Consider the following 12,504-nt stretch of genomic DNA (forward strand, 5'->3'; position numbering starts at 1 on the left):
TGTCACAATGCACAAGCACACACAGGACGACAGATAGAACCTCCATGCATGAGAATAGATATATGCACATACTATTAACAAGAGATATTCTGTTAAAATGACCTTGCAGAGCAGCAGCGAGCTCACACTTTCCTGTCTGCCTGGTTCTTACCGGTTCAGTGAATTCAGGGATGGCTACACGGTAAGTGAGAGGGTTGCAGTCGCGGGTGTTGTTCACCAAAATGCAGGGCAGGAACATGGGGCCCAGGTCGTCTCCATCCAAAACGTCCAAAGTCAGAGTTGTTGTAGCTGTTCGCCTGTTGGGGGGGTATGGAGCGCGGTCCTGGAAGACAAACAAATGCTTTCAATTTCAACCTCAAAACTCCCAGACGATTTGTTGCTTTGTGCACTGTGGCTACACACTGCTGGAGCTAAAATCAATATAACATGTTAAACAATGACAGATCTCTGAAGCTGTTCTTCAGTATTTATTACAACGGTGGGCGTTATGGAAGCTCACAGTCATGCATTAATTCAGTTTTTATTCTTCATTTGTTTGGCTGCAGTAACGGGTCCAGAATCACATTTTCGAATGCTTCAAGTAGAAGAGTATTGAAATATTCCCTTTGATAAATAAAAAAAATGATGCTGTCACAACATACAGTGCTAAATCACAATTATTTCTAATGCAATATGGAAAACTTTAGATCATAACAATAGAAAAACACACAACTAAAAAAAAAAGCTTGTAGGAGTGTTTTCATATGAAAAATACAAATGAATAGTTTGTTTACTCCAACTTTAACATTATCAACATCACACAACTTTTTCCTTAAAGCATCATGTTAGATGAAGGAAGCTGGCTGTTCTGCTTTATGCTTTGCTAAATAATAAATTCATATCCCCGGCAAAGACCTTTCAACTAGTACTCAGGTTTCAAGGCTCCCACTTGTCCATGTACTTGAATGCAGGAGATGTTATGATGCAAACAGTATGTCCAACATCACTTAAACCAGATAGAACAGCACGTCTCCTCTACATTCTACAAAACCTTTCCTTCTTAAGGAAATAGATCTAGGCAATAAAACATATCTTTTTTTTCAGATGCTATCCTTAAAGATTCCCTCTTGTGGTACTGTTGCTTCCCACAGTGGTACCCCGAGAAGTGAGCAGCACAGCACTTCAAAGCTTCACGCTGTTGGTGTAATTGAACTCTTGACACAAGCAGCGCAGAGTTCTAGTAAATACCATGTCTTCTTTCTTTCTCTTCTCTGACGTCCTCTTGCAAGAGAAAATGAAATCTCCCTGGAGGACTTCTTGTCAGGCTAAAGGGTTGAGTCTTTTGCTCCCTCATGCAGGAAATGGAGAGAACGTGAGATGAATTGACTGTTGAATTATTATATGGCCGGCAGTACTTCAACTTTATTGTACAGGGTGTAATATTTGACCGCTGCTTGTTAGGGTAATTAATCAGTGATTTGGAAGTGATTATAATGATGTGAATTATGATAACTGTTGCCTTTTTTTGTTAAGAGAGATTTTTTATATTGAGACTCCCAACTTTCAAACAGTCTTTGACGCAGCATTCATTTAAAAATGGGGAACAGTTTCTATGATTAAAGTCAAATTCTTGGTCGGTGGAGCTTGGTCAACAGTCATTGAAGCCCAGTTTCACTGAGCTGTCCAGTTTGGTTTGGTTGGGTTGGGTTCAGTTTTTTACATATTAGGACAGTTATTTTTGTATTTCCATTGTCAAAAATTTTGGATGACATTCTGTACCACAACACTGCAGTCTGTTGAGTGGTCAACAGAAAATCGACTGTAACAGCTGATCCCACACGGACAAGTTTCAATTCATTGACTAAGAAAAAAATAATTTAATTCAATGTGCCGCTCAAAAGTTATCACTGGCAACTACCATGAACTTTTAAGCTGGAATGCTTTTTTACATGTTACTAAGTACATGAGTTGACGCTGTGAACCAATAAACACACCTTAAATGCCAATATGATAACTTTTACAATTCCATTTGTATTTCAAATGTGAGAAACGCAAATATTCTATTCACTAACTTCATTAACTAACTAAAAAAGTGGTGGAGTGTCTTTCCTGTGCACTCTGGCAGCACTGCATCCCTGCTCTTAGCACGCCAGCCTGTTCTTTTTGTTCCAAAATGTTACATAACCCTGTTCTTTAGATAATCAATAAGGCAGAGACGTGGTTGGTGAAGAGTAAATACTGTGAGAGCTGGATAGATCAGTGACCAGTGATCAGTAATCAGTACATTTTATTAATGCCCAAAATTATGCATATTTAAGGGCAGGGCAGCTTGAGTGACAAACTGTCTGTGAGATGCCACCACAGTCTATGAGTCAAATCCACCCCTCACTCCTCCACAACTCCACCCTCTCACTCAGATGAAGTCACTTCTGACTCCAAACAAAGCACGATGGGGATGGCTGAAATGCCAAAATCGAGGCTTCCAAAGGGCATCCCACAAACCAATGATTATGTAAATGTCACTTTGTCCATCATTTTTACAGTATATGGTTACACTGGCAACTTATGTACTTATGCAAAACAGATCTCTGGCTTCGATACATGTCCGTGCAGATAAGGAACGGTTCTAAGAGTACTAAACCGAAAGTCTGTGTTAAGTACGTGGTTTTACTGCCTAATGGCTTCGTGTAAGAGAAAGAGCCTTCATCGTAACCCATACTGGCATCATTGGGACTATTTGTTTTACAATATTGTCTCAGTCATGTTGCTCCAGAAAGAGTGTGAAGGAAAAGTCCCGCCCTCAAGTAAAATGCACAATAATGCAGCCATAATTATCTCTGATATGCAGAGCTGCTCTGGTATTTACAGACTACAGTCAGTTATCTCAGCGTGTCTTAAAGACATTTCCAATCATTTTAATGAAGAAAAAAAAAGGGACATTGTAATGAAACTATGGCGGGCTCTATACTCTCATCTTAACATTGCGGACTGTGACCTATCTCTGAATTAGTATTAGTCAAATATGAGTTTAATAGCTTGTTTTTGTGATGTCTTTACACAGACTGCCATCCGAGAAACCTCTAATTGCCCCTTGTTAATATTTGAAAAAGGAACAAGAATCTCATTTATGAATGGTAAATTGAAAATATAAAGGATGGTTTGCTAAATGTTGGGCACATTTTTTGAAAGAAAAAAAAAGAGAACATACACCAGATCTGGCTTTGAAACTGCACTCAGAAATAGAAATTATGCAGTGTAAGGACTTGAACTCAATGAAGCAGCAAACTATTGACTTCATGTTCAAAACATCCGCCTCCTACAACCTTAAAATAACTGAAAGGTTTGAAATATGGTAGAAACACAGTTACTCTTTTAGGCCAAGAAATAGCAGGTCCTTGAGTGCTCTGATTCCACGCTCCAAATGGAAATTTGTGAACACAGCTGCTACAACTGAATACAAAGCACATCCTGAGATATCAGCACAGTGGCATTGGGAGTTCTTTACCCTCAAGGTCAATGCTGAGGTAGACAACCTCATCCGAATGTATAACATCAAGGCCTATTTGTAATCTGTTGATACTGAATTGAAAGTGATTGTGCTTGTGCAGATTAGCTCACTTACATTGGCTTGGACCAAAACTAGGTAGCGAGTTCTCTCCTCATAGTTTAGCCTCTCTGCCAGAATAATGTGTCCTGAAAGGGTGTTTGCGACACTCACTGTTCTGTTCGATGCCTGAAAGAAAAACAGAGTCAATTTAATAAGACAGAAAGAAAGGTGAATGGGAGGAATAAGTCATGGTTGTTGAAGAAATTTACAATGGTGTAGAGGGTGTTTATCATGGCGTGACTTGTCCATATACCGGATCATTGGGGTTGTAAAGGATGCTGTATTCTATATGTCCATTTGGCCCATCGTCGATGTCCGTAGCTCCATTATTTCCTGAGAAGCCAGTGAAAATAGTCGTTCCAACTGGGGTGAGCTGGAGGAAAACATGAGTGGGGAGAACAAAAAGTCAACAGCTCAAACAGCCCCCTGTGAGTACAACATCTACTTACAGCAGAGAGCCCATGCATATAGCTATTACTGTTGCCACTCCAGCCCATTAGTATACAAAAAGAAAAAAAGAAAATCAAAAAGGGGAAATGTTGCAGTCAGCAGCAGTCTGAAGGCTTATGCACACTGCTGACAGAATAATAAAAAGTAAGTATGAGAACCACTGCTGTTCCCCAGAGCCCTCAGCAGAGTCCACAGGACCAGGCAGCGGGCAGGAGAGCTTGTTCAGGGGAGAAGTTGACAGCAACGTAGAATGACTCACTACACTGCTGGGGCAGCTGCATATGGCTATGATAACACACTGTGACAGGAATTTCTAACACGCAATGTACACAAAGTGTGAACAACGGAGATGATGGTTGTCTGGAAATCAGCGGGGAATTATCTCCTTATCTCAAAACACATGACTGTACAGTTAGGAGATGAATATTTTGGAATCATTGCAGGTCTGTTTTGGAGAAAAAAGTTTGTCCTGTCTGGTGCTCAACAGACATTTATAATTCTCCTGACCTGTAAGTTTGCATGAATGCATACCATATCAGTCAAATATAAAAACTTTAAAAAAAGAACACACTTTGACTGTTATCTTATGAGGATGTGGTGCACTAAAAAATACAGTTCTACTCAGCCACAATGAGTGTGTTTACATGGACATGAATAACCTGTTAACAGTCAGTTTTTGGAGTATGCTGTTTATGTGTTTGAGCACCTTATCCCATGCCTAGAAACCTGGATTAGACCTAATCTCATTAATGAGAACCCAAATATGCTCGCTGGAGGAATGGAGAAAGAAACCAGTATATTGTTGCATGTATAGACTTTATCCTGGTTATTGAGCACCGCCGAATACCTACACTGGTATGACTTCAGCCCCATGACACAACGGAGACACATAACATGGCAGCTGCAAAAGCATCCCAGTCCTGGTCTCACTTCTGAAGTGATGAAGAAACTGGGATTTGTCTTTCGGTAATGAAACAAAGACACTGCTTCCCTGTCCTACACAGTGACAGTGACAGGCTGGTGACAGTGTGGAGGAGAGCAGTGTAATTTTAGCTCTTTTCAGAAGAAACGTAATCTCAGCACGTAGTGCTTGCAGTTGCAAGATAAAGAGAAGGGGATCATGGTCGGCACTTAGAGCAGAGAAGAAAATAGCAGTTAAAGGTCCAGTGTGCAAGATTTAAGGGAAATATTAGCAGAAATGGAATATAATGTAATAAGTTTGTTTTCTTTCGTGTTAATCGCCTCAAAATAAGTAATGTTGTGCCACTAAATTGTGTCTCCATTAACACAGAACACTGGATCTACATAGGACATTTTGTGTTTTCATGTCTGCCACTGTAGTTCGTAGCCCCTCTGCAACAAGAAGTGTCAGAAAAACACAGATTTTTTTTAACATGAAATTATTTTATTCAGTGTTTTTATTGGTTGAAATAACTGGGTTCATTTGTTTTGGAGAGAGGGATGCCTCTGCTGATAATTCACCTCCTAATCAATGAACACTGGAGGAATCCTAATCGGGAGCTCAAACCTGGCTCATGGTAGAAGTTTCTGCTGGTTGCAATCTGCAGTCTTTTCCACTAGAGGCCACTGAATCCCACACTCTGTTCCTTTAAGGTTTCAAGTAGTATTAAAGTACAATGTAGTGTCAAAGATCTCCTGTTGCTATTATCTCCCATTGCATCATCACAGGTGCCTGAGCAAATAAACCGCAATATGTAATCAGTAAATGGGTAAGTGGTATTTTTCAACACTGAATGAAAAAACAATTTGTTTGTGCTCATTAAACACCAGTCCCAAATGAGATCATAATCTGGATAACCCTCATAAATGGGTAAATCATGTCAATGTAAACACACACAAAGTGGGGAAAAAATATATTAGAGAATAGCTGTAAAAGACACTTAAGTTAGTTTTATTTCAAATATCAAAAATGAGAAATAACAATAACGTTGAGTTAACTAGAACTAGAAGTTCCTCAACATTTTGACAATCCATTTTGCACCAGTGGGCTCAGATGCAAAGCAATTACGTGCTGGATTTGAGAACTCTGGTGACCCTACTGGCACTGACAAAAAAATATTCTGTGGCAGACAGCAGTACATGTCACTGTGCCCTCCTTTGTGGACCCAGGGACACTGAGATAAATGGACTGAAAACAACACACAGGCAGCACCAATTTCACTAGTACTGGCTCATTTTTCAACATAATAATTTTGATAGATGCCACAACAAACATGAAAATCTGGCACATGTTCAGTTACAAATCCTGCAGAACATAAGGGGTCACTCCCTTACCTCGTTCACTGCAACATAGTAGCGTGGCTGCTGAAAGCGAGGGGTGTTGTCGTTCCTGTCCCTCACAACAATCCGTACCTCGTGCAAAATGACCGTACCAACCAGCTTATTGGTGCACTGGACCTGAACCACAATGGTGGTGATGTAGTTGGGGGGCTGAGAGAGAGAGAAGAAAGACATTTCATTGAGATAATACAACGAAAGTTCTTATTTATGTTCTTTTTCCCTTTCTTTCAACATGCAGACCTTTAGTTGACTGGTGTCATAATAAGCAATTGCATTATAAGCATAATAAGCCATTTTCTTGCATTTTCTGAAGAATTATATGTCTACTTGATCAAAGATGATAAAATGAAAGATGCCCTGACCTTTTACGAGGTCACTGTGACCTTGACCCTCGCCCTTCAACAACCAGATTCCAATCAGTTCATTCTCGAGTCCAAGTGGACATTTGTGCCAAATTCGAGGAAACTACCTTTATGCAAATTTCAGATATTGCGTTCACAAAAATGAGAAGGCTGGAAGATCAAAGTGACCTTGGTCTTTGAACAATAAATTCTAATCAGCTCATCGCTGAGTCCAAGTGAATGATTGTGTCCAATTTGAAGAAATTCTCTCAAGGTGTTCTTCAGACACCGCTTTAACGAGACTGAGATGAATGCAAGCTCAGTGTGACCTCTGACCACCAAATTCTGATCAATGCATCCTTGAGTCCACTTGAATGTTTGCGCCAAATTAGAAAAAATATCCCTCAAGGTTTCCTTAAAATTTCGCATTCACAAGAATGTGGCAGACGTACGGCCTTATGTACGTACATATGTTCATACGGAGCACCCAAAAACATAATGCATCTGGCCTCAGCTATCGTCAGTGCCGAGGCATAAAAATGTCTGTTTATCAGCATCCACCGAGGCTGAACCAATGTACTTAAATCATCATATTTTTTGGTGAACATTATTCTGATACTGAATTTATCATGATTCATCATAAAAAAACAGCAATAATCAAACAAAATTGCAATTTATGATCACACTGCTTTTAAAGCACAGGTGTAAACAAATCCCGGCTATTGTTGTTTTAATTCTAAACTGAACTGTGCAGCCTGAATTCGCTTTTTGAATATAACATGTAATTAAATATTCAACTATCTGATCAAACAAAGAGCTGTGAGCCTTGTGCCATGTTCTGTTTAAAATGTATATTGGACAACAACAGCTTGTCTCGTTGCCACAGCGACTTGTCAGACCTAATCTGAATTTAGAAACAGTAAATGATGTAATGCACCCCAGTTAGCTTCACCCTCCCCCTCTCTTGCCGAGGTTTGACTTTATCTGTGTGCTCCTCCACTGTTCACTCATTCCTCCTGTTAATTGGCCATATTTCCAGGATATTCTTGTGAGTAGCTTCATGTGTAGCTCCCTCCCCATAGCACATAACCGCACTTCAAAAACAACTCCCTTACCACAGCATTCACAACACTTAACACCCAGTGCACCCCGCACCTTACACCCTATACTGTACCATTTAGACTGATCTGTATTCACAGCAGGTTTGCCAAATACCCTCGAGAGCTGAACATATTACATACAGACAGACACACTGTCTGCATTTATTCATTCACTTACTATTCAGTATTCCGCGCTAAGGGGTGAATTATCATGCTACATTGAAACCACTGACCACAAGCTCAGTCTGATGATAAACAACACTGAAAAACATCATGAATAAAAAATGTTATTAAAAATAAGGAGCAATAGGGTAATGGTAGAGATTAAACTGTTACTGTAAGATCAATGTTTAGTAAGAATCAAGGTTAATTGCCATATTATACTGATAATTTTGACATGATTGCTGTTATCAGTCAAATTTACAGAATGCTAATTTAAGCTATCTTGCATGACAAGTTTGATATATCACCTTCTTTTTCTGTTCACTGTTTGGAAGCATGAAAGATGACAAAGAAGTACTAAAAAAGAAGCACAGTGACATTGCAAAAAGAGGGGATTATATCCGGCTGTGTTTTCCCTATAACTGTGCAGGCCTGGATGGCCATCAGTCCAATGGAAAGCCCAACTTAACCAAAAAAATTGTTTTTGCAATGCCAACATAACACCAATAACGATTACAGTGTTTCCCACTATGTGTATTCTGCAGCAGCTGCTTGCCATTAACTGTTGTGTCATACCACCGTGAGTCCATGAACGAGTAAAGGATCTTTGGTTAGTTCATCTGTAATAACTGCAGGACAGTTGAGTGTCTGTAATTTAAAATTGTAATTTAAAAGTTAGTTGTAATGTTTACTTAAAGATAATGCTGTCAGTAGGTGACTAGTTTAAAAAAAAGCTCCATAGTGAACAATTAACCTGATGACGCACTTTATGAGCTACCACATGATGCAGTGTTTAAGAGATCATGGCCATTTTTAGAGTTTGTGAGATCACATTGTGAACGACATGCGAACATGCTGACAGATTATGTGTTTTAATTAGGTCTGTCAAACACTTAATCATTTTCAATAGCAATTAATCACAGGATTTCAATAGTGAAGATTAATCACTTTTTTAATCATGTTTTCATTTCCATTATTTTGCATTTCAAAACAGTTTTGAAGTCCATAATGAGAAGGTAAAGAATTTCTTACCAGATTGTCTTGATTAGGAATTAAATGACGGCAAAAAATGCACGTGACTAGCATGAAGTGGGCTTGGCTGTAAAGGGGAGACTCATGAGTAGATAGAACCCATAGAACCCATTTTCATTCAGATATCTTGAGGTCAAAGATCAAGGGAGCTCTATGAAATGGCCATGTTGTTTTTCCATCCCCAAAATTTAGCCTAATTTTGAAGCGTTATCCAGCCCTCCTGCTGAGAAGCTAGCATGACATGGTTGGTATCACTGGATTTCTGGGGTCTTCTAGTTTCAAATGATATCACGTCTTCATATCATCGCTCTAGTTTTAAAAGTCATCCCGGTACTGCCTCTTAGAGGCAAACACGTAGGCCAGCAATTAGCGCAATTTAAAAAAAATATCATGATCTATAAGGACCTTAATTGCATCAGGATTAACACGTTAATGCTTACAGCCACAAGTTTTAGATGAGCTAGACCAAAGAACATTTAGGCAAAACAGATCAGTGATGCCATTTTGCTGTCATTGTTCTCCATGTTAATGAAAACTCAACTCCTGGAATTTGCTCCTGGTGTTCTTAACCACTCTAATAACGGAAATATTAGGAGAACCAGCTTTGAAAGTGACATTTTAAAAAAAATAACTGCTGTGCAGTGGATCTAATTTATGCCGATTTAAAGAGTAGTTCATGTGGATTTTGAAAAGCACACAGGTAGGTGGTAGAATGAGTGTTTCTCTGTGTCAGCATATCCCCTCCCCCTCCACTGGCCATCTGCTGGGCCACAACCAGTCAGGTTAGGGGAAAACTGTGCTGGATTCAAAATCGTGTGTGAGTCCTTATTCTGGTTTTGAGAAACCTGAATATGCCAGCTGCAGCACTTTGATAGAAACCGGGATTTTGTGGCATGTTAACACCCCATACAAGAATCTGGTCCTTCTCTGACGTGTGCAGATGCTTCATCAGCTTAAGTTATGTAGTACGTATGTTTGATAATGATGTGCTTCTTCCTATGATATAACTGTTTTTCTTCTCCAAATTATGAGCTTGAGTGTAAACATTTTTAGAACCTCTTAAAAATTTTCCCCTAATGTCTCACCACAGATCACCACCTGTAGTCCTGTACTCACGTCTCTGTCCAGAACGCGCCCAGTGCTGTTGAGGTAGAGCCTCTGCCGTGCTGGTTCCAGTATCACCCAGTAGTCATAGTTGTCCAGTAACGTCAGCCAGATGGTTCTTTCGGGGTCTTGGGCACGGCCATTTATCTGCATGTTTTCTACCAAAATTGTACCTGTGTAGACAGATCAGTCTCTAATTAATAAAAGGCCCTCTTGTTGAACAGCATTCACAATCACAGTTTTACTCAGTTTGTTGTTCACTGAAGTAGGTAGTGGAAAATAAATGAAACACTAAATAGTTTTTCAAAAGCCTCTGATTACCCATTGACAAAATGTTTTGTTGTTGTGAGATAATACTAAAAAGCAAAGGCACCAGATGATGAAGGTCATATAACGTCAAACAATCAGCTCAAATGAAAAGAATCCTTTTTTTGTGGCTGGGTCAAATTAGAGATCCTGTATTGGTGTTTTTGTGCCAAAATTAAAAAAATGTTTCAATTACTATTAATGACCAAAAGAAAAGGAAATATTTCAGCTACGAAACACACAGTTTGGATAAAACATGATTTATAAACTGTACACATGCTGTTAAAAAAATAATACTTGTCAGGCAAGTGTGGTACGGACAGAATGTGTATACACTGTTTGTTGCTACTTTTACATGGCGTGCCACACTTAACAGAAAACGTGGGGGTAAAAATGCATTACTTCAATGTGTGATTGGATATGGATATTGGCTGACTACATTTGGACTAAAATAGCAGTCAATGCTGAACTATCCATGTGCTTAGACAGAAAATCTTTGGTGTTTCAACACAGAGTGACAATGCATTATTAAAAAGAGGAGAGGTATATAAAGCATAAAGCCTACAGGAGTAACAGCTCCCTGACAGGCTGAATCATGAGAGCAAAATCACAGCTTCCAAGTATAAAGACACATGGGTTATACAGAGTTCAGGGAATTTTACTCTCTGTATAACCTTAATTCATCTGCTTTGCATTCATCACCTCTCACATGCAATCAACAGTATGCTTCAAGTGAGCAGATGATTCTTCAAAGTACAAAGTCCCAAAACTGAGCTTCAAGCTACTTAATTGTATGTACTGTCGATGCTGAAATACTGAGAATGACTAAAAGCACTTGACGTGCCTCACCAATCTACCAGCTGTAAAACCTAAGAGGGTGGTGGTGTTTTAATGGGCTTTTTAATTACTGCCCATAACATCTTGAATTTCATCCTTTCATAAAGCAGGTTCATCCATTTTGCAGAGGCACTCAGACTCTAAGATACTCAACAAACAGCACAGATGGAGGTGTGATGGAAGCTTTTGCCTTGTAATTAGAATACCCCAAATTTGTATGCTACTATTAATGACTGGGCACCCTGTTTGCAGCAGTTAGGGTTTGATGCATTTGTGTGTTGTAATCACAAGGACCTATAATTATCTGTCTCACTTGGGCTAAGCTCCATCTGAAAAATGGATCTTCTAAAAATTTAATTTAAAAGTCAAAAGACCCCCCTGTTGCTGGTTCATTAATCTAAAACACAGCTTTTCATAAATATAGCTGCCTCGGTAACTTGAGTGGTGAGCTACATCTTTTTGAAACTCTCAGGTCGTAAATTACACCACTGATAATATTACAAGGGAGGGCACGGAGAGCCTCCTTTCTTCCTCAAGTTAATTGAACTTTTTGCTGTGACAGCCGATCCTCCCACTGTTTTGGGCACTTCCACTCTCAATCTCAGTCACAAAGCAGAATTGTCCTCATCAGTTAGGAGGATGCCAGATTCTGTCAGACCTACATAAACAAACACTACCCAGAGTTCCACCATGAACTTCATTTCAAAATAAACACAATCTCACTCTCTTTAGTAGCTTGTGGCTCAGTCAGGTTCATCTCTGGTAAGAAGTGCCTCTGATCTGAGCTTCACAGCGGATAAACACCACAGAGACAATACAAAGGCATCACTTTTAGCCCAGATAATGATAATTTTGGCATCCATAGATGATGGCACCTGGTGAGTTAGGAGGCCTGTTTCTGTCAGGACTGCAGGTTTAGTGTATTACCTGCATTAAGTTTTATTGGTATTAGCATGGAGTCCTGTTTGAAATATGTTTTGAGCTTAATCCATGATCTTGACTGACAAAGGTTAGGGCCAGGTGATACAACAAAAATAAAATATAATGATGTTTTTGACCTATGATATTAATATTGTAAGTATATTGTTGTGATGACTACTTTTGCGTTCACAAAATATTTACACTGAGATTTCTGATAAATAGTCATCAGTAATATGGATTTAATAACTATGTCAGTGAAGGGAAATAATATGAAAGCTAGAACAGGAAGGTCATTTCAGAAATGGTTTATAGACTTTAAGTCAGTCTATAAACCCAGAAAAAGACATCATTTTATTGATTACGC

General features: G+C 39.2%; 1 protein-coding gene across 4 annotated transcripts in view; it reads right to left on the reverse strand.

Annotated features, from left to right (window-relative positions):
- Nucleotides 1-12,504, reverse strand: part of LOC121954395 (protocadherin-15-like) — a 255,337-nt gene that overhangs the window by 124,582 nt on the left and 118,251 nt on the right. For all 4 annotated transcript variants that reach the window (XM_088086315.1, XM_088086313.1, XM_088086314.1 and 1 more), the window contains 5 exons: nt 10,089-10,249; nt 6,332-6,487; nt 3,840-3,959; nt 3,602-3,712; nt 152-322 (listed from right to left, as the gene is read on the reverse strand). In XM_088086315.1, coding sequence (XP_087942441.1) covers nt 152-322; nt 3,602-3,712; nt 3,840-3,959; nt 6,332-6,487; nt 10,089-10,249 — 719 coding nt within the window. The remainder of the gene's footprint in view (nt 1-151; nt 323-3,601; nt 3,713-3,839; nt 3,960-6,331; nt 6,488-10,088; nt 10,250-12,504) is intronic.

This window comes from Plectropomus leopardus, chromosome 13, assembly GCF_026936395.1.
Source record: "Plectropomus leopardus strain MGB_pleo_1.0 chromosome 13, ASM2693639v1, whole genome shotgun sequence".
NCBI lineage: Eukaryota > Metazoa > Chordata > Actinopteri > Perciformes > Serranidae > Plectropomus > Plectropomus leopardus.